This window comes from Fomitopsis serialis, assembly GCF_022376445.1.
Source record: "Fomitopsis serialis strain Sig1Antser10 chromosome Unknown B0H18scaffold_32, whole genome shotgun sequence".
In the NCBI taxonomy this organism is placed as follows: domain Eukaryota; kingdom Fungi; phylum Basidiomycota; class Agaricomycetes; order Polyporales; family Fomitopsidaceae; genus Fomitopsis; species Fomitopsis serialis.
This window is the reverse complement of record NW_025954992.1, coordinates 32,681-52,724: the sequence shown is the minus strand read 5'-3', so window position 1 is coordinate 52,724 and position 20,044 is coordinate 32,681. Positions and strand designations below refer to the sequence as shown.

At 54.3% G+C, this 20,044-nt stretch overlaps 6 protein-coding genes across 6 annotated transcripts; 1 reads left to right on the top strand and 5 right to left on the bottom strand.

The window, feature by feature from the left end:
• Positions 1 to 379: 379 nt before the first annotated feature.
• B0H18DRAFT_954790 (N-terminal glutamine amidase-domain-containing protein) lies at positions 380 to 1,522 on the bottom strand (the record flags this gene model as incomplete). Its single annotated transcript, XM_048042292.1, has 4 exons — positions 380 to 649; positions 717 to 931; positions 1,038 to 1,242; positions 1,343 to 1,522. 4 exons carry the CDS (start codon positions 1,520 to 1,522, stop codon positions 380 to 382), a joined length of 870 nt encoding a protein of 289 aa, XP_047893464.1.
• Positions 1,523 to 1,555: 33 nt separating this feature from the next.
• On the bottom strand, positions 1,556 to 2,314 carry B0H18DRAFT_1094744 (uncharacterized protein; the record flags this gene model as incomplete). The annotated part of the gene is made up of 3 exons (XM_048032390.1): positions 1,556 to 1,809; positions 1,871 to 2,098; positions 2,217 to 2,314. 2 exons carry the CDS (start codon positions 2,312 to 2,314, stop codon positions 1,915 to 1,917), a joined length of 282 nt encoding a protein of 93 aa, XP_047893463.1. The 3' UTR covers positions 1,556 to 1,809; positions 1,871 to 1,914.
• Positions 2,315 to 4,742: 2,428 nt separating this feature from the next.
• B0H18DRAFT_1094743 (DNA polymerase phi-domain-containing protein) lies at positions 4,743 to 8,999 on the top strand (the record flags this gene model as incomplete). The annotated part of the gene is made up of 13 exons (XM_048032389.1): positions 4,743 to 5,034; positions 5,092 to 5,619; positions 5,673 to 5,844; positions 5,902 to 6,086; positions 6,142 to 6,353; positions 6,409 to 6,586; positions 6,643 to 6,754; positions 6,813 to 6,997; positions 7,049 to 7,156; positions 7,216 to 7,461; positions 7,515 to 7,851; positions 7,902 to 8,485; positions 8,535 to 8,999. The coding sequence occupies exons 1-13, from the start codon at positions 4,753 to 4,755 to the stop codon at positions 8,997 to 8,999; spliced, it is 3,594 nt and encodes a 1,197-aa protein (XP_047893462.1). The 5' UTR covers positions 4,743 to 4,752.
• On the bottom strand, positions 8,989 to 13,445 carry B0H18DRAFT_1006569 (muts domain V-domain-containing protein). The gene is made up of 19 exons (XM_048028665.1): positions 12,808 to 13,445; positions 12,572 to 12,753; positions 12,394 to 12,519; positions 12,168 to 12,337; positions 12,089 to 12,114; positions 11,947 to 12,038; positions 11,745 to 11,896; positions 11,500 to 11,674; positions 11,292 to 11,420; positions 11,017 to 11,149; positions 10,695 to 10,949; positions 10,594 to 10,639; positions 10,486 to 10,541; positions 10,372 to 10,436; positions 9,899 to 10,319; positions 9,761 to 9,839; positions 9,574 to 9,710; positions 9,184 to 9,515; positions 8,989 to 9,134 (listed from the first exon to the last, which is right to left on the bottom strand). Exons 1-19 carry the CDS (start codon positions 13,420 to 13,422, stop codon positions 9,005 to 9,007), a joined length of 3,321 nt encoding a protein of 1,106 aa, XP_047893461.1. The 5' UTR covers positions 13,423 to 13,445; the 3' UTR covers positions 8,989 to 9,004.
• A 763-nt stretch (positions 13,446 to 14,208) lies between these two features.
• B0H18DRAFT_1006567 (uncharacterized protein) lies at positions 14,209 to 16,018 on the bottom strand. The gene is made up of 6 exons (XM_048028664.1): positions 15,510 to 16,018; positions 15,023 to 15,440; positions 14,931 to 14,968; positions 14,759 to 14,877; positions 14,305 to 14,706; positions 14,209 to 14,246 (listed from the first exon to the last, which is right to left on the bottom strand). The coding sequence occupies exons 1-6, from the start codon at positions 15,948 to 15,950 to the stop codon at positions 14,237 to 14,239; spliced, it is 1,428 nt and encodes a 475-aa protein (XP_047893460.1). The 5' UTR covers positions 15,951 to 16,018; the 3' UTR covers positions 14,209 to 14,236.
• Positions 16,019 to 16,274: 256 nt separating this feature from the next.
• Positions 16,275 to 17,108, bottom strand: B0H18DRAFT_876537 (uncharacterized protein; the record flags this gene model as incomplete). Its single annotated transcript, XM_048040491.1, has 1 exon — positions 16,275 to 17,108. A coding segment is annotated over one exon (834 nt), but the record flags the coding sequence as incomplete, so codon positions are not given.
• Between the last annotated feature and the right edge of the window lie 2,936 nt (positions 17,109 to 20,044).

The window sequence follows — 20,044 nt, the reverse complement described above, 5'->3', positions numbered from 1 at the left end:
CATCGTGTAATCAGTGATTCGTGAACTGCAGCAAACGGACCGCTGGCCCTGGAAGTAGCATACGCGTGAAGTCATACTCACGTGCCCGTGACACCCAATACAATCCCGGCATTCGGGGCAACTTGAATGTATGGTAGTATTAGTACTGAGCATCATGACATCGACGCTGTAGTACAGGCTGGGTACAAGCAGGTACAAGCTCAAATTGAGAATTCCTGCAACGTGTACATTCAACGGAAACCAATGGAACGAATAGGAACGCATACCACCCACCTTTTCCCCATACGTCCGTACGACCCGAGTCCATCGGAGTGCCTGACCCATCGAACTGGCCCTGGTATGATAAGGGTCATCCACCCGCTCGGACCACAAACCCCTACTACGCATCCCCGCCCGTCTCTCCGGCCAACCAGCGCAGAAAGTCAGGCATACCCATCACTTCGCCATATGGGTTTCTCGGTTCTGCAATCTTGTGCGCTAGTCGTATCTCCGGCTCGAGAGGTGGCGGCTCGTGTAGTAGTACCATCGATACATAGGCGTCCATCAGGTTGTTTATAATGCCTGATTCTTGAGCTCGGATGCCGCAAAGAGTCGGGTACGATGGTGGCGCAGATGTGTAGTGCGGCGTAGGACCGGATCCATCGCTGAGCTGCGAGGGAGTCGCCAAGGCGCTGTCAGTCCGACGTGATACGCAACGATTGTTCAGCACATCGTACCATATGCGAGCGATCAGAGGCGAAGTAGTCGAGGTACGCCGCCGCTGGCACGACCCGGAAGAGACTGTATCCGTGCATGTCATTCCGGAGGTACAACACCAACTTGAAGTCAGCGCTCGCCCAGACGAAACATCGGAAATAGGCTTGCCTTTGGTACTCCAGAGGCACCGAGAACGCCTCGTTAAACACGTACGGGAAGGTGTTGGACACGTAGTCTGACATGCATCCGGTTGGCATCCGGAGAGACGAGACCAGTACGGACGCGGCGAAGCGGTCAGCTGCTGATGCGCGACATGGGAGACGCGCGGCGAGGGGGCGCACCTGTCCACCTGCTAGGGACTGTAAGACGGGTGTCGAAATCGTACACCCAGCCATCTTCTGCCGGTTCCGTCCGCCGCTCTCCGTCTTCGCGATGCGTCGGATCTTGCTCGCTGCTCTGCATGTGGTCGCGCGAGCGGAGAACGAGGATAACGTGGTAGTCCCATACTACCACGCCTTCCCTGGCCTTCTGGTTCCAGAGGGCGACCTAGACGATGGTCGGCGTGTCAATACGCATGGGTCGTGTCGCGGATCGGGAGGGGGAACGTGAGGCGGAGAGACGGCGTGCATGAGAAGCGAGAACGGACCGTCTTGCCGTGGTTCGATATGAACACGACGGACACCTGCCATGGCCAATCGGCATCCTCTTCCGCCTTCGAGGCAAATGCTTTGGCAAGCAAGTATACATTTTCTTCACAATAGCAGGACGTGTAGATGCTGTCATGGGGGAGGGGAGGAGGCATCGATTGCTTTTGTTTCGCCGACATGGTCGCCAGTCGAGATGAAACAGTGGCGCTCATATGATAGGCAGCAGCGGACAAGTTATTGCATTAGATGAGACCAGGGGAAGAAGCACAAGTACATGCGAGTCAATGGAGAAGTCACGAATCCCTCCGAGATGGCGCCGATTACCCTATATATCGTATCCTGTTCATATGATTACAGTCCACAGCTTTTCAACATCGACGCAGCGGGTTTGGCCATGATGAGCACACAGCATGGGGATAGAGTACAATCCACAACTCTCGACGACGACAAGTCGTCATGTCATGATCTGCCCCGAAAGACATGGGCATCAGCGAAAGGGAGCGCGAAGAAGCTAGCGCGCAACGCACCATGGATGGGTATAGCACAACAATGGGTATCGCGAACACGGGCATCACCGTCTGGCGTTCAGCGAGCTGCCCGGCGCGTACTCCAGCTGGTCGATGCTCCAGGTATCCTTGTTCGCGAAGACGTCCGAGACCCTCTTCTTCAGCAAGATGTCATCCAGCTCCGGCGACGAACGCTCTGGGCGGAACGGCACGAAGATGGGCTTCGGCCCGCTCGAGGTCGACTTCGTGCTCGTCTTGGTCGCCGAAGGCGCCTTCCGAGGGTGAGGCGCGCGGATCGCGTTCGGCGTGGTCGGTACGGACCCGTCGCCGCGTTCGCCTTCAGCGGCGCCGGAATGGGGTGGGGAACTGCGACGGCGCGGTGGGCTTGGGGAGCAAGCCGGAGTTGTTCGTGAACGGGTGTGTGGCGAGGGGATCGAAGGACGAGAACGCGGTCTGAGTCGACATGGCTGTGGCGCGTCGGGGCGGAAGCACAATGGGAGCAGAGGGCGAACGGTTCGATGAGGACAAGGCTGTCAGTGAGCAATGTCGCGTAGGGCTTTTGTAGTATGCAGATATGAGACGCGGGAAGGAATAGGTTGTCGGAGGGATGGAGAAACGGAAGAGGCGGCTGCCGGAAGGTTATATAGAAAAAGAGGAGCTCGCGAGGCTATGAGTGGCCCGTGGCCACCGCTGGCCACGGACGGGGGCCCGAAAGTTTAGCGGGTTTGCAAAGGTTTGCAAGCGACCCTCCCTTGTGATCACATGTGTTTCTCGTCCTTGTTCCGTGCGTGTTCTGACTCTGAGTTCGGGCTGCCGCCTGCGACCATGGCCACGCCTGCTTGCGATAGACCACGCCCGAGAACATCCGAAACAGCGTCCCCCTCTTGCCTCTTCTGTATCTGCAAGGCATGCAATGGGCATTGGCCAGATCTTAGATGTGTTTACAATCAACAGATGCAGGAACGCTCTACTCCGATTTGAAACCTCCAGACTTTCTCCGTGGACTTGCAGTCTTGAACGTCGTTCCATGGCGCGCTCAGCACGATACAGATTATGGTCCGTAGCGGGGACGGACTTAAAACTCTGTTTCACTGTCCTGGACACCTACCATAGCAATTTCAGGTGCGTCATCGAGAGTTTGCTCGCGGACGCGACCGTGAATGTATGAGGTAATCGGACAATGTGCTCGCTTGCGTATTGGCTGCATGCACTGTTGCGCATAACGTTGAGGGTGGCGTTTACGAGAACAACAACCTAATGTCTGTTGGACACGCTCCCATCAATCTGACCCGAACGACGAGGGCGGCTCTATGCAAGCCCTTCATGAACGTCAGTCATGGGTCACACAGTAATCTTAGCCGCCCATTATTTGAGAACGTGAAGCGCACCGGTACGATTCTTGCGAAGGAAGCAGGACATTCGTAAGACCGCTGCTCAATCGCTGCCTGCCACAGGTATGCACAGGCGACAAGCGATAGTCTTCGAAAGAGCGGGAGAACCTTCACAGGTGAGCAAGACCCGCTGTTCCCAACACACCCGTCGTCAGCTGTCGCGTAGTTTGTAACCCGGTCGGAACATGCAGAGGTTGCAGTACGTCTTCACCTCTACAGCTTTGGCTTGACGCTCTCCTTGTCGCTTTGCTTTGCCGTAAAGATAGTGAATGCTGGCCCTGTGGTGAACGCCGACCATTCCGAGAAGCCAGCGACGAATGCGAAATCTTGCCGGAGTAGACAAGAATAGGAAGAACAGCTCCCGACATAGCGTCCTCCACGCGTACCCCCGAATACATTGACACGGAACATTCTCACCTCGGTACAGTTAGGATGCCCCCCCAGATGCAATGTGTCGACGTAGTCTTTCCGGCAAAACGGCAGTCAGTCAGAAGTGGTGAAACGCGCCATGAGCTCCATAGCTAGCATCGTCCCCATCAACGATAGTGTGCATGTTTGTGCAATAACAGGAAAGTGGGTGGGACTGGAAGGTAAGGACCAGTCATGTGTGATGCATTGTGGAAACCAGCGGAGTCGTTCGAAGTACAGTATCAAGGGACATAGTCTGAACGTCGCTCCCGCCATTGCGCCATGCTCGGAAAACCGCCCGCAGCGCGTTGACGAAGTTCGGAAGGCCGCAGAGGGTTGCATGAGACGTGCACACGACCCAGGGAGTGTAATGGGCGAGACGCAAGAGGGTTGTCGACGCACTGTCACGCAGATCTAAGGGTCGTGCGCGCCCTTGAGAAGGTAACTTTCCGTCGTCATGAAGTTGCGCAGATAGAGCTCGAAGGTGTGATGGAAGATCAATGTCCGCGGCGGTGGGGTGCATCATGCTGTCGTCACAGTTGCCAGGAATGGGCTAGTCTGCAAGCGGAGGAAGCTTGCCTCGCAGGATGCGCACCGTCCTCATTTGGCTGTCGCCCTGCCTCGACCTCGTCGTTCTAAACCCGGGGTAGCCGACCACAACCATGTTGCCGTAACTTCCGCGTGTCACCAGGTGCCAGAAGTCATGACGCCAGACTCCCATTCAAAGACAGACACCAGAAAGAGCATAGTCCGGACATCGTCCGCTACTCGGAACACGGACAATCGTGAGGTCACTTCGACATTTCGGGTAGGCGGCACATACATAGCTGTAGATGGCAAGTAGATGTGATTCGAAGCAAGCAAGGTTCCGGCGCTAGTCCCTCTATTCAGTAGACGATTTTGGAGAAAGCTAGCCAGAGGAGCGTTGGCAGGAGGTTACGCAGCCAGGCGCAGTGTTGGCGAACGGAGGAAAGCGAGGGCTGCAAGGCGCTCGTGCGGGCAAAGAGCGCCTGTACGCGCTCACGTGCTGCAAGCGCTGATTGCCTTCCTCAGAAAATTTGGACCTCGAGCGGGAACAGGACCTTGGCCGGCGTTGCGGGTACCATGTCTACTACTCTACCGCTCTTCTGGGACATCTCCTCGGCTTCTCCAAATACTCGTATCAATGCCTCTGTGAAGCTTGTCAATTCTCTTGAGCATTTTCAATCTCAATACGTACCGAAGCAAAGCGCGGGACATGGAGAGGACGACGACGAGAAGGATATGGGCGACGGCCTGGGTGCGCTGAATGCGCGGGACGTGGCGTACTCGATACGTCGGCTAGTGAGGGGATTGGCCAGTCCGAGGGAAAGCAGTCGGTTAGGTTTTGCAGTTGCGTTAACGGAGGTTAGTCCTTCGCACAGCGCTCCGCGTTCGATGTAACATAGACCTCGGTACATGCAGCTGTTATCCAGGATCGACACTGTGACATGCTCCCAAATCGTTGCCCTTCTTCTGGACTCGTCGCAAACCCAAGGTCTTGCGACCGGTCAGGAGGAACGCGACATGCTCTTCGCTCGCCTCTTCGGGCTCATCTCCGTGATCCAGTCTGGGCTGCTCTTCCGCGATACGGCCTTGCCGTCTTCCTCAAGTCTCGTCTCGAGCTTGGACAACTACAAGCAGGTGCTCACTCAGCTGGTCGAACTCGGCGAGAAGAAGTCATGGCTGCGCGAGAGCGCCTGGTGGGCGATCGGTCTTGCCATTGACGCACTCCAGGAGTCGGATGCCTCGTGGAAGGATGACGCTCTAGAATCTACCATAAGCATCGTGTTTGCAGAGAAGAAGTCCTGGACGCCCGAGAAGATAGCTATCACGCTAAAGCTACAGAGTCACTTGCCTTCCCGAGATTGGGAGAAGGTCCTGTCGCCCACGTTCAAAAATCCGGAGTTGCTGAGCACAGGAAACCTAGGCACTGTGGCTCGGATACTGAAGGTGGGTTTGCAACATGATGATCACTTCGCAGTCATTCTTAGTAGTCCCTACAGGAATCAAGCGTCGACGATGACGAGGAGTCTGACGTCCCCAAGTCGGGAGCCTGGAAGCCTCAGGTACACTTTGTCTGGGACATGCTCCTGGACCGAGTGTTATCTCCTCCTACGACGCAGAAGGGCTCGAACACGGCTGTATTCCCCGACTTCTTCCGGATAGTTGTCGATGGTTTGTTAAGTTCGATGTCCGTGAAAGCAACAGCTGCTGACAATCTTCGAACCTCAGAGTCTTTGTTCTCGTCCACGTCTTCTCCGGAGCGCAAATACTGGGGCTTTCAAATATTTACCAAAGCACTTCCTCGTCTCAGTGCCGGCGATATGCCTATGGTCTTCACTAAAAACTTCATGCGGTCATGGATCAACCACCTGTCCAACAGTGATCGGTATCTCCACAAGGCTGCGAGGCAAGTGGTAGGTGTATATCCTCGACAATCAGATGGCTTGTGTTCTGAACATTCTCGAATAGGTCTCAGACATACAGTCTCATGTCAAAGAAAACCCGACCCTTGGTTTCACTCTCATCTTGCAACTCACGGGTGTGAACGGAAGCCGCCAGTTTGACAAGCTAACCAAGACGAAAACGGTTGAGTCGATCCTGACGTCAATGGATAAGGCCGGCATCCAGAGCTACATCGACTACCTTCTGAAGCAAGTGAATGATGTCCAGGCCGGCGAGCCGTAGGTTCCTTCTGACACGCGACGTCTTCCTATCCCGCTCACGCGATTGCAATAGGATTGACGCACAAGCCGTGAACTCCCGGCGCACATGGATCATCGACCAATTGGCCGCCCTCGTCCGCAATGGTGCAATCCCCAAAAGTGATGACTGGGTGCAGTCTATTCTGGACTGGCTCACCGTTCATGGTCTCTTTGCCGTTACAAAGAAGTCCGAGAAGAGCCCCATTTCGGCGGTAGGTCGTCGTCACCCTAATCTACCGCGGCGTTGCACCTAACTCCTCTTTAAAAGCTCCACAGCGTGCCTGTACCACAATTCTCCGATGACCTGAGGAAGCTGTGCCGAGACCGCCTGCTCAGTTGTTTAGCCGACTTGACGGGGCAGGCCACAGTCGTGGAGAAGGGTGAGCCGCATGTTCAGTGGTACACGATAGTGTTTAATGGGCGGCTGGACGTTTCTAGAGGACAAGTCTGTTGTCAAGATGCCCGCAGCGGCGTCCGACGGGCGGTTCTGGGTCGACCGAGTGCTATCAACTATTGAGCAGCTCGAGAAGGATACAAAGCACGTTGCAATCCTCACGGAGGTCGACGAGGAGGATCAAGTGCTTCGGGTCAAGGCACGTCAGCTTGCCGCGCGGCTGCAGGCTGTAGGTGGACTCCCTCCTCGTACACTACTCAGACATTGACAAGCTCTTAAGGTTCCGGAGCCTCAACGGGAGGCCGCGAAAGGTGCCGAACTTCTTCTCTCAGCCACCCTTCTTCAGCAGTACTGCGCCGAAGAGGAAGCCGGTGTGGAAACGCTTGAGGTACTGCCCAGTCCGCTCTCTACGTGAGAATGCGCGCTGATAACACGCCGAACGACTAGAGCTGTATTGATGGCGCGACACGAATGTTTCCAGCGGAGACGAAGAAAAGCAAGAAGTCGCGCAAGTCCGCTGGAGGCGATACTGGGGATGACGCGGCTGACGCGCTGGAGCCTGTGGATGTTCTGGTGGACAATGTTATCGGCTTCTTAGAGCAAGCTACTGCGTACTTGCGCGCGGTGGCCAACCAAGTGTTCTTGCTGCTGTCGGGCTCCGTCAAAGAGAGCACCATTAGTCTCATTCTTACGGCAAGTGCAGCATTCGAGGTTTCTGGCTCATTGTATTCACAGACAACCCACAGCAATTGGAGCGTCGTGATCCTGCCGAACTCATGGCAGATGAAGACGAAGAGACGGAGGACGACGAAGACAGTGAAGATGAGGAGGAAGACGAAGACGAGGACGAGGACTCATCCGAGGAAGCGGAGGATGGAGAGGAGGATGCCGACGAGGAAGAGGATCTTGAACTCCGGAAGAAGATTGAGGAAGCCTTACGAATCAATGGAGTGGAGGCAGCAACTGGTGAATCTGACGATGAGAGTGAAGAGGATCTCATGGACGATGATCAGATGCTTGCCATCGATGAACAGCTAGCTGCGGTCTTCAGGGCACGCGCCACGGAGAAAAAGTCGGGGAAAGGTGGGAAGGCATTCCATGATTCCTTGATAATTTGTTCATTTAGTTGTCAGATGTCGATGCACAGCGGGAGGCAACACATTTCAAGAACCGTGTACTCGATCTCCTCGAGATATTTCTCAAGAAGCAACCGTCCAGCCACCTGACTATCCGCTTGATTCTCCCGCTGGTAGACCTAGTCGTGGGCACAGGCCCAGACGAGAGGCAATTGGCTGACAAGGCGACTAGTGTCCTCCGGTCCCGAGTAGGCAAGGCCAGGGAAACTCCTTCGTCTGTCGATAAGGACCAGGCTGCTGAGTTGCTTCAAGAGTTACACTCGCGGGCCAGGAAGGCACCTTCGGCTGACGTTCTTGCTACACTGAGCGCTTGTAGCATCTATGTGGCGAGAGCGCTGCATAACGCAGGTGAAGACGCACCGATTGCGCAGGCCTACCGAGAGTCCCTAAGTGACTTCGTCACCCGCAAGGCTTCCCGGTTGAATGCACAGTTCTTCCAAGACCTCGTGCGTCGACAGGTGGCAACTGCTTGGGCTCTGCGGGAAGATCTCCTCGACCTCGCTGGCAAGGCGGTCAATGTCTATCGACAATGTCAGGCATTCCTGTTTCTGCAGCTCCTGATAAAAGAGCTTCCGCAGCTTGTGAGTACGCCGATGTTCTATCATTACCAGCAACTAATAGATCCTGTAGAGCGACCACGATGTCAAAGCCGATATTCTGATATTCTTCCCAAAGCTGCGAACCGCTCTACTCGACGTGATCTCACAAGCATGCGATGCGTCTGACGCATCTCTTACCGCAGCCCAGGTCAAGGAGCTCCTCAAACTAGGGGTATTGGCTGTTCGCCACACGCGCCGTATGTCCGCAAGCACTGAAGAGTTGGCAACCGTATGGAGTCCCCCATTATGGAACGACCTAGCGAGTAAATTGGCGGCGAGTCCTCGTTTGAAGTCATCAACAGGTTTGCAGTCGTCGTGTAAAGAGATAGCCCGGTCTACCGGCCAGTCTGCGAAGCCCGGCGCCGACGGGACTGCGAAGAAGGGTGATGCAGAGGATAATACTGCAGCCAGCAAGCGCAAGGCTGGTGAGCTCGAGGAAGCTCCTGGGCCACAAAAGGCCAAACACAAAAAAGCCAAGAAAGCGAAAGCGTCCTAGGTATCTTATGTATTGGATATTATGCGTATACGTGACAGCTGCGCGACGATGCTCGTCAACTCGTTGACTCGTGTGCTCATCTCATCCGATGGCGTGGTCGTACTGGTTTCCATGAGCTCTAGGCATCTGCGAATCCTGATGCGACATGAATTAGAGATAACATGAAGAAGGTATGTCAACTCACTTATTACGCCGCATCCTTCCTTCAGTGATTGCTCGCAATGTGGCCGACTTTGAAGATGCCTCTCGTAAGACTGACTCCGGTAACCCTGCCAGCCGCGCACATTCTACACCGAATGATTCCTCGGTGACGCCAGGAGTAAGGCGGTATAAGAATGTGACTTCTCGCGTGCCATCAATTCGGGTGTCTTCAGTATATCCCATGTACACGTTCTCCACCTCAGCAGGGAACATGCGTTCCATGTCTACAGCTAAATGAGGGTAATGAGTGATGAATAGTGTTCTGCATTTCGTATTCTGCACGAGGTGTTGTAAGACTGCATTCGCGATGGCCATCTGTTTTCAGTAAATCAGTCATATAATGTACTTAAATCGGATTGAGTCGAAGGCATACCCCATCGAACGTCGCCGTACCACGCCCCAGTTCATCCAGTATTACCAATGATCGCGCCGTGGCCATTTGAATAATGTCGCTGGTCTCTTGCATCTCGACCAAGAACGTAGACCGTCCGCGAGCCAATTCATCAGAAGCTAGCAATCTGTGTCAGGCAATTGGAGCTAAGTCTCAAGGTGTGACTTACCACCCATCCGAGTGAGAATGCCATCGAGAGGGGCGAGCTTCATCGACTGGGCTGGGACAAAAGAACCGATCTGGGCCATCTACGGTCGTCTCGTGGTATCAGCGATGAACCTGCAGTACGTTCATAGTAGAGACTGACGATTGCACAAAGCGCGATCATCCTGACCGCCGAGCTCTTTCCACCCATGTTGGGACCAGTGATGATCTTGTTTCGAGGTTGCCCGCCACCCATTGTGACTGTGTTTGGGACGAAAGGGTCAGATCTCAACACCTCTACCATTGGATGCCGACCCTCGACTAGCTCCAGTACGTCATCTTCCACGAACTCTGGCTTCACGTAACCTTCTTGCAATGCTACGCGTGCCAAGCTCAAGAGGCAATCGGCGACGGCTAGCTTATTCACTGCGTCACGGAAGAGTGCGTAATACTTCTGCGTGATCTCTTGCAGGAAAGACAGATAGGCCCTGTTCGCCTCAGCGGTCTGAGATTCTTTATACTGTGCACGCTCTTGAAGCTTGGCTCGAACTTCTGGAGTATGATACCTTCTGAGTGTCTTTGTACTATCCAAATGCGTTACGGCATCGTCCCTTAGTGGCAGACAATTTCACTGACCTGGATACCAATTGCCAGCTGACGGGGATGTCGCGATTCTCGTCCTTCCTGATCTCTACGAGGTACTGGATCTACGTCAGCACAGGGTGACGTCACATTGGTGAGATTGTATACCTCTTCACCCGCAACGGTTGTGTACTGTAAGGCAGGCTTCCTGATTGCTCTACGGACTGCAACATGTGCGTGAGATACCATTCGAATGCTTACTGAACTTGTACGCACTCTTGCGTAGTTCGTCCACGAGCTCAGACTCAACTACTTGGATACTCTGTTCCGGGTATCAGTGTCAACGAGAACACATTGACCGTGAGACTGAAACTGACTGCAGTGTGTGCATCCACGTCGGGATACTTGTCCGGATCCGTCCATAAGGATTCTTTCTTACCCTCCTTCGCTGATTTGAGATTGACGTTGTCGAGAATGTATCTCATAGGGTCTCTCAACTTCGGCAGGGCCACTGCGATTTCATTCAGCAGCGGCGACCTGAAGGGTGCATCCTGAGGACTGTTGATTGGCTGGAAGGTTGACGCAATCCTGCTGAGCGCAGGCAGCAAGACGGATAGCTCCTGCGGGGTGCACTGTCCGACAGGTGTCGCGATTCATTCGTCACTGGCAACACGGGGCAAAACGCAAAATAAGACCGACCTTCCCGTACTGAATACGACACAGGCCCCTCGCGAGGTCTGGCAGACGCTTCAGCGACTCGCGCAGGAGGGTTAACTTCGGTGTTTCGTCGGCCAGGATCTCCCCTACGGCCTCGACTCTTTCCTGCAGAATCCTGAACAACGTGTCAGTATATCAGCGACTATGACATGCGTACACGTAGCATGGCTTCACAAATCGGAGTAAGCACATTCGCTTGCAGGTCCGACTCCCATGGCCATGCAGGAGACGTGGGATGATCGGACAAAATTACGCACCTCATGTCAACCAGCGGTCGTCCGACCCAGCTCCGCAGCATTCGCGCCCCAAACTTCGTCGATGTCTGGTCGAGAATCCACATCAACGAACCCTTGGTCGTGTAGTCTGTTTCATTTCGGTAGATTTCCCTGAGCGGCACAATCGCCGATGCTGCTCAGCACGACTGCATTTGCAACGAGGATGAACCACCACACGAGCAACACTCACAGGTTGGTCAACGTGTTGCCGTTAAGAAGCATGTGGGTACGCTCTGTAAATTTCGAGAAGAACTTCGTCTCGCGGAGACAATCTTCCACTCCGAACGCCGCTAAGTACTTTGCTGCATACGCCAGCGCCAGAGCAGCTAGTTTTGAGAAGTCAGAAACAGTTGCCATGAGTTGTCCTATCAAATTGAGACACGGTGTCTGGATCAGCACTGAGCCCTAGTGGTGCAAGGGTGACTGGGCACAGACCGGAGTTGTAGCCTTCAGATGCGATGCCAGACTTGGACTTGTCGGTATAGAACGAAGTCAGATAAGAGAACGCCTCGGTGTAAGACAGATCGTGCTTGACTCGTTCGGTGCGTATCTTGTGATCAGGGTTCGCCCAATCCGCGTTGGAGATTCTGCAGTTCTTGAGTAAAAGGCCGCCCGTTGCAAAAATGATTGTCCATACTGCGTGAAATGTGCAATCATCTTCTCGCTTGCCTTGCTCAACTCTTCCTCAGGTAGGAGGAGCTCATGTGGTTTGGAATGAACCATCCGTGTCTACGCAAGGCGTGAGTGTGCGCTGAATGAGGTTCTGAACTCGGACGCACCTCTAGTTCGGTGCGCATGTGGTTATCTGGAAGAGGGTATCAACACAGCGACTGACGAAACCGCATCCATGGGGCGTACCCTCGAACTCATCCCATACCACGTCCCCAGTGCTCGCAGAGATGACGATCATTCCAACCTTCACCCTTTCGTCATGGCCCATGCCTCCCATGGGCTCCTCCACTATGCACATCAGGGGCGGGGCGAATGTCGGATCGAGCTCGTCCACCGAGTCAATTTCATCTATATAGCTAGACCAACGGCTCAGCACGATAGCTAGGGATGCTAGCAGTAATCATGGACTCACGTCGCAGCGGTGTACATGTGTGTTACATCCCGACTGAACAGCTCGTTCCTGTTGTCGCCTGCAGCCTTCAGAGCCGCGGTCTCCGTCTGCTCGACGATGCCCACTTTGTAGCCCTGCGACAGTAGCCTAGGAGGTGTATGAATTCACCGTTCCCGGGATGAGCGACCCTAGTGCTTACTTTCGCAAGTATATGTGCTTTCTATGCGGAGGTACCCAGGCATTGAGGAAGTTTCGTTTCGGGAAGCAGACTACCCCAAGCTCCTTTGACGCTATGCTTGCATCCTCACCATAGAAGATCATTTTGTAGCCGACCTCGAACATCAGGAGAGTACCAGGATATCGTTGCTTCAGGTCGCGAATCTAGGGATATCACACATAAACCCCTATTTTGTGCGTAGGAACATAGAAACACACCTGGAGTTCCAAAGGAGTGTACGGCAATCCGCTTGGACCTATCTCCTCCACCTTCTTCCTGCTTGGCATAGCCCGCACAGAAGCCTTGCCTTTCCGCTTCTTCCTCGAACCCGAGTTCGCCCACATTTCCTGCATCTTGGCGAACAGGTCGTCCGACTCTTCTCCAGAGTCCATCTCCCCACTCGCATTGGCCACAGCCTGCGACTCGTCCTGCTCCTGATCAAACTCCTCTTCCGAATGCTTCCTGTTAAGAATACTGGGGTCGCCAAGGAGAATTCGTTTGGCCTTTTCGTGGCGTTCATTTGTTCCACGTCGAACAGACTGGGATGACGACACCGGGTCGAACCGCCATTGAGCGGCGAGGCCACCTGGTCGATCCTGAGTTGACGAAGGCCCGGCCTCCTGTGAGCGACTATGAGATGTTCTTGTGGCAAAGAAACTACTGGTCGTCCTCGCCCTCTTGGGAGAAGGTGGTGCGGCGGCCTCGTCGTCAGAATCCAAAGTTAGGTCGATCGTTGCATTGGGTCGCTTTCGCTGCTGTGTACCAGGCGATGAACTAGCCTGTGAGAAGAATGAAGATATAGCTGCCTGCCTCTTGGGCGAGGTAAATGACATCCTAAAGGAATAGACTGGTGGTGTGCGAAGAGAACAATGGCGCACGTCGTGACGGTGTAGACGCCCGACTCAGACAAGTATGTAATGTCGGGGAAGAAAGCGCTCTTCGGGATGTTCGTGCTCGGATCCTTGCCTGGACTCGCACGCAATGACTATGTAAACTGTCAGAGAACCGATTCCAACTTTCCAACGTTGCCACAGTTCGGTCCCAAGCTGGCATGCTGAATCCTGAGCAGGTGGCGCGATGCCGTGAACGAACTTGAGGTTGACTATTGGGACGTCATTCATAAGTTCGCAATTTTTGCCTACATTGCACAGATGGTTGAAGAATTAGGAGTACCACAGTCACCAGTTGGTCACCAGTCATCACACTGGCAGGAGAGCACCGCGCGTCGCAGCCTCGGAGTACGTCAACAGCCACAAGCGCGACGTACGCGCCACCGACGCGTCTCGGACGCGTCAACTCGGAATCATGGCGTGTCTCGTTGATCCGATAGAGTGCAGTGGAAAATCTTAGTTCCAGTCAGGCACCAGTATGTGGCCAATCCAGAGCGATTGCATCGTGCCCTCTATTGGTGACCTCGTGCATAGGGCCCAGTTCATTTCCTCAATCTAATAAATTCACGTCTGGCACGTTACGATGGCAGACAATGCGTACTAATGGTAGACTGTCATAGCATTTACAGCGCGTCAAAATCAGACAAAGGCAGGTACAAGAGTACTAGTGCTCATATGCCTGAGTAGGGGTAAAATAGCCCGTTGCCTCACTGCTGGAAGACTCCCGGGGTTGGTGCGACTTGGCCTCTCACCACACTCAATGCCCACTGGGAAGAAGATCCCGTCAGCACACCGGCACTCATGTAGGGAAAAAACACGGCTCACCACAAATCGAACGTATTCCCGAACCTCTCTTCATCCACCGTCTGCACAAATGCTGTCCGCTCCTCTATCAGCTCCTCTCTATACTTCTTCGCCTGTTCCTCCGTCACCGCAGCCAGCTCCTCCAAAACCATTTCACGCAGTTCTGAGGGCAGCCTCTGCCACAGCTGCGTGGTCCCCAAAGCGGATCGGATCCACGCCTCCTGCTGCGGGCCGACGTCGGACGCGGACGGCACTTTGACGTTGGGATCGACGAGGAAAAATACGAGAATCTTACGGTGGCCCGGCTTGAACTTGTCCTTGAGGCGGAAAGGTGAGACGAGGTGTTGGTAGATGTTCGGGAAGGCGAGGCAGCGGTGCTCTTTCGTCACCGCACATCCGACTACTTGTACACAAGGCTCGTCGCTGACAAGACATTAGCTGGTTCTGCAACTAGACACGGTTGGAATAGACTCGCTCGCTGATGCCATAGAGGTGCTCCATGCAGTAGTCGTCGTATTTTGCATGATACTTTGGTTGTTGCGTCGCGGTGCGGAAGGACAGTGTAGACTCGGTGATGTTCTCGCAATCATAATACTGCCAAGGACATTGAGTCGTGAAATGCTACGGCAGATATCGGGGTCACGTACGTATATGAATGTTGCCACGATCGCCTCATTATCCATGCCTACCGCGTTAACATAAAATCAGTCTCCATGTCTCGCCCAGGCGTCAGACCGACCTTCCACATGCCATGTTCCACCTCTGTATTGCGGCTTCTCTGTCGTCAACATAATATTCGCCAATTTTACTATCACCTGCAACCGTCTCCCCTTCAGACTAACCCTCTTCTGAACCCTCGCAAGCCCATCCTCATACGCCGGCTTACTATCCGGCCATATATGCGGCAGCGTGTCGCACCATTCACTCAGACACCGGCGTACATAATCGTGATGCGGATAATCCGGGAATAGCTCATACTCCAGTGGTTCAAATTTGAACTTGACATCGCCGTTACGGTGCTCCTCCTTCCAGCGTTTGCGGGCAGCGATCCACATGCGGTCGCACTCAGCCGCCCAAGGCTTGCTCACAACGCAACAGAAGACGTCGATTTTCGAGGACATGACGTCGTCGGCTTTGTTATCTGGGTACGGCTCACTCTGAAGGACGACGGAAAAGGATGAGCGTGGGTACAAGCGTTGTAGAAGAGTGCAAGAGATGACACTCACGCCTTCTTCCCAAACGCATCCGAGAGAACCCTTGCCTCTGTAGTCCAGACGCGTCGGGAGCTGGCGTTTCCGCGCGAGCTCAGAGAGCACCCACTCGAACATTGGAACTGCCATCTTGAGCACTTTCGGGATCACGCCCATGAGCGGCTTATGGTGCTCCGGGTGTATATTGTTGATGTATGGCGACGCGAGCGTGACAGTGCCGTCGTACGCGACGTCGAAGTCCGAGGGCAGCCATTGGAAGTGCTCCGAGACGAACATTTTGTGGACGATACTCGACGTCCGCGGCGTCAGTGGGGTTCCAGATGCATTGGAGACGGTGCGTCCATAAACAACCGGGTAAAGAGATGGATGGACGAGGTCGAGTATTCTCTCATCGGAGCCTGGGTGCCAGTCTTTCTTTGAGTCGGGCATGGCTTCTAGAGGGGCCACAGCAGACATGAGAGCGGTTCTCAGAGACGCGGGGATGAGCTAATCAGACTGCCATATCCGCTCGTACGGACCAGGCTTTCTCGGTTAGTTTGAATACGCACACTTTTCATGATTGTGTAGGCTCACCTGAATGCCGGTCTCTGGGTCACGAAGGGAAGCATACGCCTCCAATTTTTTTTTTTTTTTTTTTTTTTTGGAGGGCCTTCACGGGTGTCTGCAGATGACAATGGGTCATCCCAGAGCACCCAGCCTGCGTACGAGTTTCCCCGTAGGCGCCGGTCCAGGGTGAAAAATGCTACTTACGCACGATTCAAATAACCAGTGTGGGGCTCGTCAATCCGGCTCGAGATCTACTCGGAGGGCCGGTGCTCTACCCACTAAAAAACCCTTGTATCTCGTCCAGTCATCCGGGAGGGCAGGTTCATCCCGCAGTACTTTGTTCCACGTGGCGAGGGCTAAGTCTCGTCTCAGCGCCAGGTCACCATACTTTCTTCGTACGGCTTCAACATCCAGCGCTAATCTGGCGTTCAGTGTATATTGTAGTTTGTTTGTCACTTCCGCGTCGCGGTGTTCCCATCCGTCCTCTTCGGCGTGGCCAATAACTCTATCGCATCTTAGCTTCCAGATTAAGTGTACGGCTTCGGAGATCAGGATCCGCCAAAGTCTCGTAGCACCTGGGCGTGTTCGGCCCTTCTTGTCCTTCCACGCCGTTAGGCCTAGGGAGAGTATGTCTGCCATGGAGAGTGCATGCCAGGGTAAGTCCGGAGCTTTTTTCCTCCACACCGCTCTAACCATGGCCCAGATCCGGGACTGGCCCATTGCTGCACATTCAAGGAGGATGTGCTGCACAGTCTCTAGGGTGCCGCAGTGTGCGCACTGCGCCCTATCTTCGTACCCGTGTATCTTACTCCAGTACGGGCCACATTTAAGGCCGTCATGCATAATTTTCCACAAGAAGGTCACGAAAGTCCGACTGAAGTCCCTATGCCTCGTGCTCGCCCAAATAGTGCCGTCCGACACCGGGGATTTTAGTGGTACATGAAGTCGCACTGTCGCCAGGTTCTGTGTTGCTCGCCGCCTAGTCTCGGTGCCTTTCTGCTCCAGGATACCGCGGTAAGCAAGTGATTGTGTCAGAGCATCCAGTCTGGCCCCCGTTAATTCGAAACGGGGGTTGAGTTCCCGCGATGGGGCGTCTGCTCTGGTGAAGTCTTTCGGGGGCTGACTGATGCGTTCTGGCGCGCTTTCTCCAGGGTCATCCAGGTGTCATCGTCTGTTACTCGACCAAATGTCGTGGTCGCGCATCGCTGGCGCAGGCGGTTGAGTAGAGGCCGTAGGTGGCCAGCGAGCGGCGTGTCTATCCAGCCTTGTGCTTCCCAGACAGGGGCTCTTTCGAAAATCAGGTTCGTGAGGACGTCGTTTAAACCCAGGATGCAAAGAGGGGCGTCAAGTGGCGTATGTTCTAGTGCGTACATCGCTGCGGTGAGTTCCCCGGGTGCAACAGTGGTTGTTATGGGGTCTATATCAGGGCACACCAGGCCGTTTCTGTCGTCGTCCTGGCCAAAGAAGACCGCATGCGTCCAGTCTATGCTCGGGGCTATCACTCCTGGTGCCCGACCATTGCCAGTGGGTTTGAAGATCAGCGCTGTCGTGGTCTCCTCTACTACCTGCCGGCCCGGACGCCTCCTGATCGTCGGGGGGCAGGTCAAGGTGCTTTTAGTGACGAAGGCCCGGAAAGTCTCGGAGATGTTCCCGGACGATGTGACCGATGGGTCAAAGGTGAGTATATCGCCATCTTTGAGGACTGCACTTATGTTCTTCTCATGTCTCCTCGTCGTCAATGTAAGGCCGTCCGTGACATCTGGAACCAATGGATTCCACTTAGGTAGGATTTCCCCGAGGATTCGGAAAGCAGCTATTCTGCAGGTCGCTGGGTGGGCGCACCCTCGCGATCTCAGGGCCGAGCACTCAGGGCACAGACAATCATTATCTTCCCAGACCGTCGTCGGCGTCACTGTCTTTTCGCCACAGGTCGATCTGGTGGCCTCCAATAGGTCTGATACTATGACAACGTCGTGAATGTCACGGAGGCAGTCGCTAACCTTGGTGTTATTCAGCCTACGTAGTGCCTTTGTGGCCCCTATATGGTACCACGTTGGTAGTTGTTTCTTGAGGGACGCTCCCACCTTGATGGCTTCAAGGCACACTCCAAAACGTTTTCCAGCCGTGAACATTCGTCGGATATATATTGGGAGGCCTGACCGGGCTCTCACTGCCGGGTCCCAGCTCTGTAAGTACGCATTTATCTGTGCTTTCGGCCTGATCTCGCCAGTGTCTCTTTTCGCATGTAGGTTTATGATCGCGTCCATGGCGTATGCCCAGATTGGGCGGTCGGTCGTCAGTGTTAGGTATCGTTTGAGCCACATTAGGTCGACCGCATCGTTCCTGGCTTCAATGTCCAGAAGCCCAAGGCCTCCCTTCCGAACGGGAAGGCACAAGGTCGCTGTGTTTACCGGCGGGATGCTCGGTGAATTCCACACGAAGGTTCGTACTATTTTTTTCAGTTCGGTCTCGACCGACTTTGGCATGCCTTGAACAACTGTCAGGTACTGCGATATGCCCCCAGGGCCCATTTGCACGATGTGTCGTCTTCCCAACATGGAGGGTCGGCACTGTCCCCATCTCTTGAGGAAGCCTCTAATTTTCTGTAGGGCTGGTGTCCAGATGGCTGTCTGTTGCACATGGTTCCCGATCCAGGCCCCGAGGATTCGTGTGGGCTCCCCATCTCGTGCAATATGTACATCGGGGGGTATTAGCCCGGATGTGGCTGTGCCCGGATTCAGGCGGCGGGAGGTCACTACAGACTGCCTATATTCCGGTGAGCCGACCGGGACAACTTCTGTCTTTCCGTTATTGAACTTCGCTCTAGAAGCTGTACACCACCTGTTCAGGATGGCCCAGAGGTCAGCCCAGTCGTCGTCCTTGGATAGAAAGGCCGATGTGTCGTCCGCAAAAAGCTTGGTAATCAGCCGGTCTGAGGCTCCTGGGATGTGGAATCCTCGCAGACTCGAGTTTCGCAGTAAGATCGCGAGCGGCTCGATGGCGATGTCAAAAAGGAGGCATGAAAGGGGGTCGCCTTGTCGTACCCCTCTTACTACGGTGAAGTAGCCACTGCTTTCGCCGTTCAGTATGACCTTTGTCCGCGCTGTGGCATACAGGGCGCGGATTCTTGTAATAAACTTCATCGGAAGGCCGAAGGCTTCCAGGGTCTTCCATAGGTACGTATGATCTATTTTATCATACGCTTTCTCTTGGTCTAGTGCCACTATCACCCCATCTTCCTCGGTAGCCTCCGCATAGTCGACTAAGACCCTGCAGGTCTGTGTCTGATCCTCGATATGGCGCCCAGGCACAAATCCCGCTTGGTCTCGGTGGATCAACTTGGTGGCCACCTGTCCCAATCTCGATGTTAGTGCTCTGGTATACACCTTGTAGTCCGAGTTGAGGAGGGTAATAGGTCGGTAGTTCGCTATTTCTCTTCGGTCTCCTTTTTTATATATGGGGCATAACCATCCGTCTGTGAACTCGCAGCCCGGTGCTGGGCCGTTCTTTTCGATGTCCGCGAAGACTAGGGTCAGGTAGTCCAAGCTATTGAAACCTTTTCCTTCCGTAGAGTCTCCCATGAAGACTTTCCAGAACTCGTACGGGATGCCGTCCAAACCCGGCGCCTTCCCTGATTGGGATTTCTTCAGTGCGTCCTTGACTTCTGTTCTGGTTATTCCCTCATTCAGCATGTCGGCATCCCCTCTCTCGAGGGCGCTAGGCACCGCTTCCAGAATTTGTGCGGTTTCGACAGTCTGTTGGTCCCTCGAGAAGAGGGGTGTGTCGACGGTTTGTGCCTTTTCGTGATAGTCGCGTGCGAGAGTAGCCATTTTGCTGGACCGAGATTCAAAAATAGGCGGGTCTACGTCGGGGACCCGTAGGGTGTGTATTACGTCTCGGGGTCGTCGCTCTCTGCTGACATCCGACCAATATTTAGATACTCGCTCGGCATTAATGACGTACCGGGCGGTGGTGGTGAGCTTGGTAAGCGCATGTCGTTTCTT

Coding starts and splice junctions, on each gene's coding strand:
- B0H18DRAFT_1006569 (XM_048028665.1), bottom strand. CDS start 13,422: ATGTCATTTACCTCGCCCAAGAGGCAGGCAGCTATATCTTCATTCTTC. Junction 11,897..11,946: donor ATGATTGCACATTTCACGCA/GTATGGACAATC, acceptor CAAGAACTGCAG/AATCTCCAACGCGGATTGGG. Junction 10,320..10,371: donor AGCTGGCAATTGGTATCCAG/GTCAGTGAAATT, acceptor GCATTTGGATAG/TACAAAGACACTCAGAAGGT.
- B0H18DRAFT_1006567 (XM_048028664.1), bottom strand. CDS start 15,950: ATGTCTGCTGTGGCCCCTCTAGAAGCCATGCCCGACTCAAAGAAAGAC. Junction 14,969..15,022: donor TGGAACATGGCATGTGGAAG/GTCGGTCTGACG, acceptor TTAACGCGGTAG/GCATGGATAATGAGGCGATC. Junction 14,707..14,758: donor CACCTCTATGGCATCAGCGA/GCGAGTCTATTC, acceptor ATGTCTTGTCAG/CGACGAGCCTTGTGTACAAG.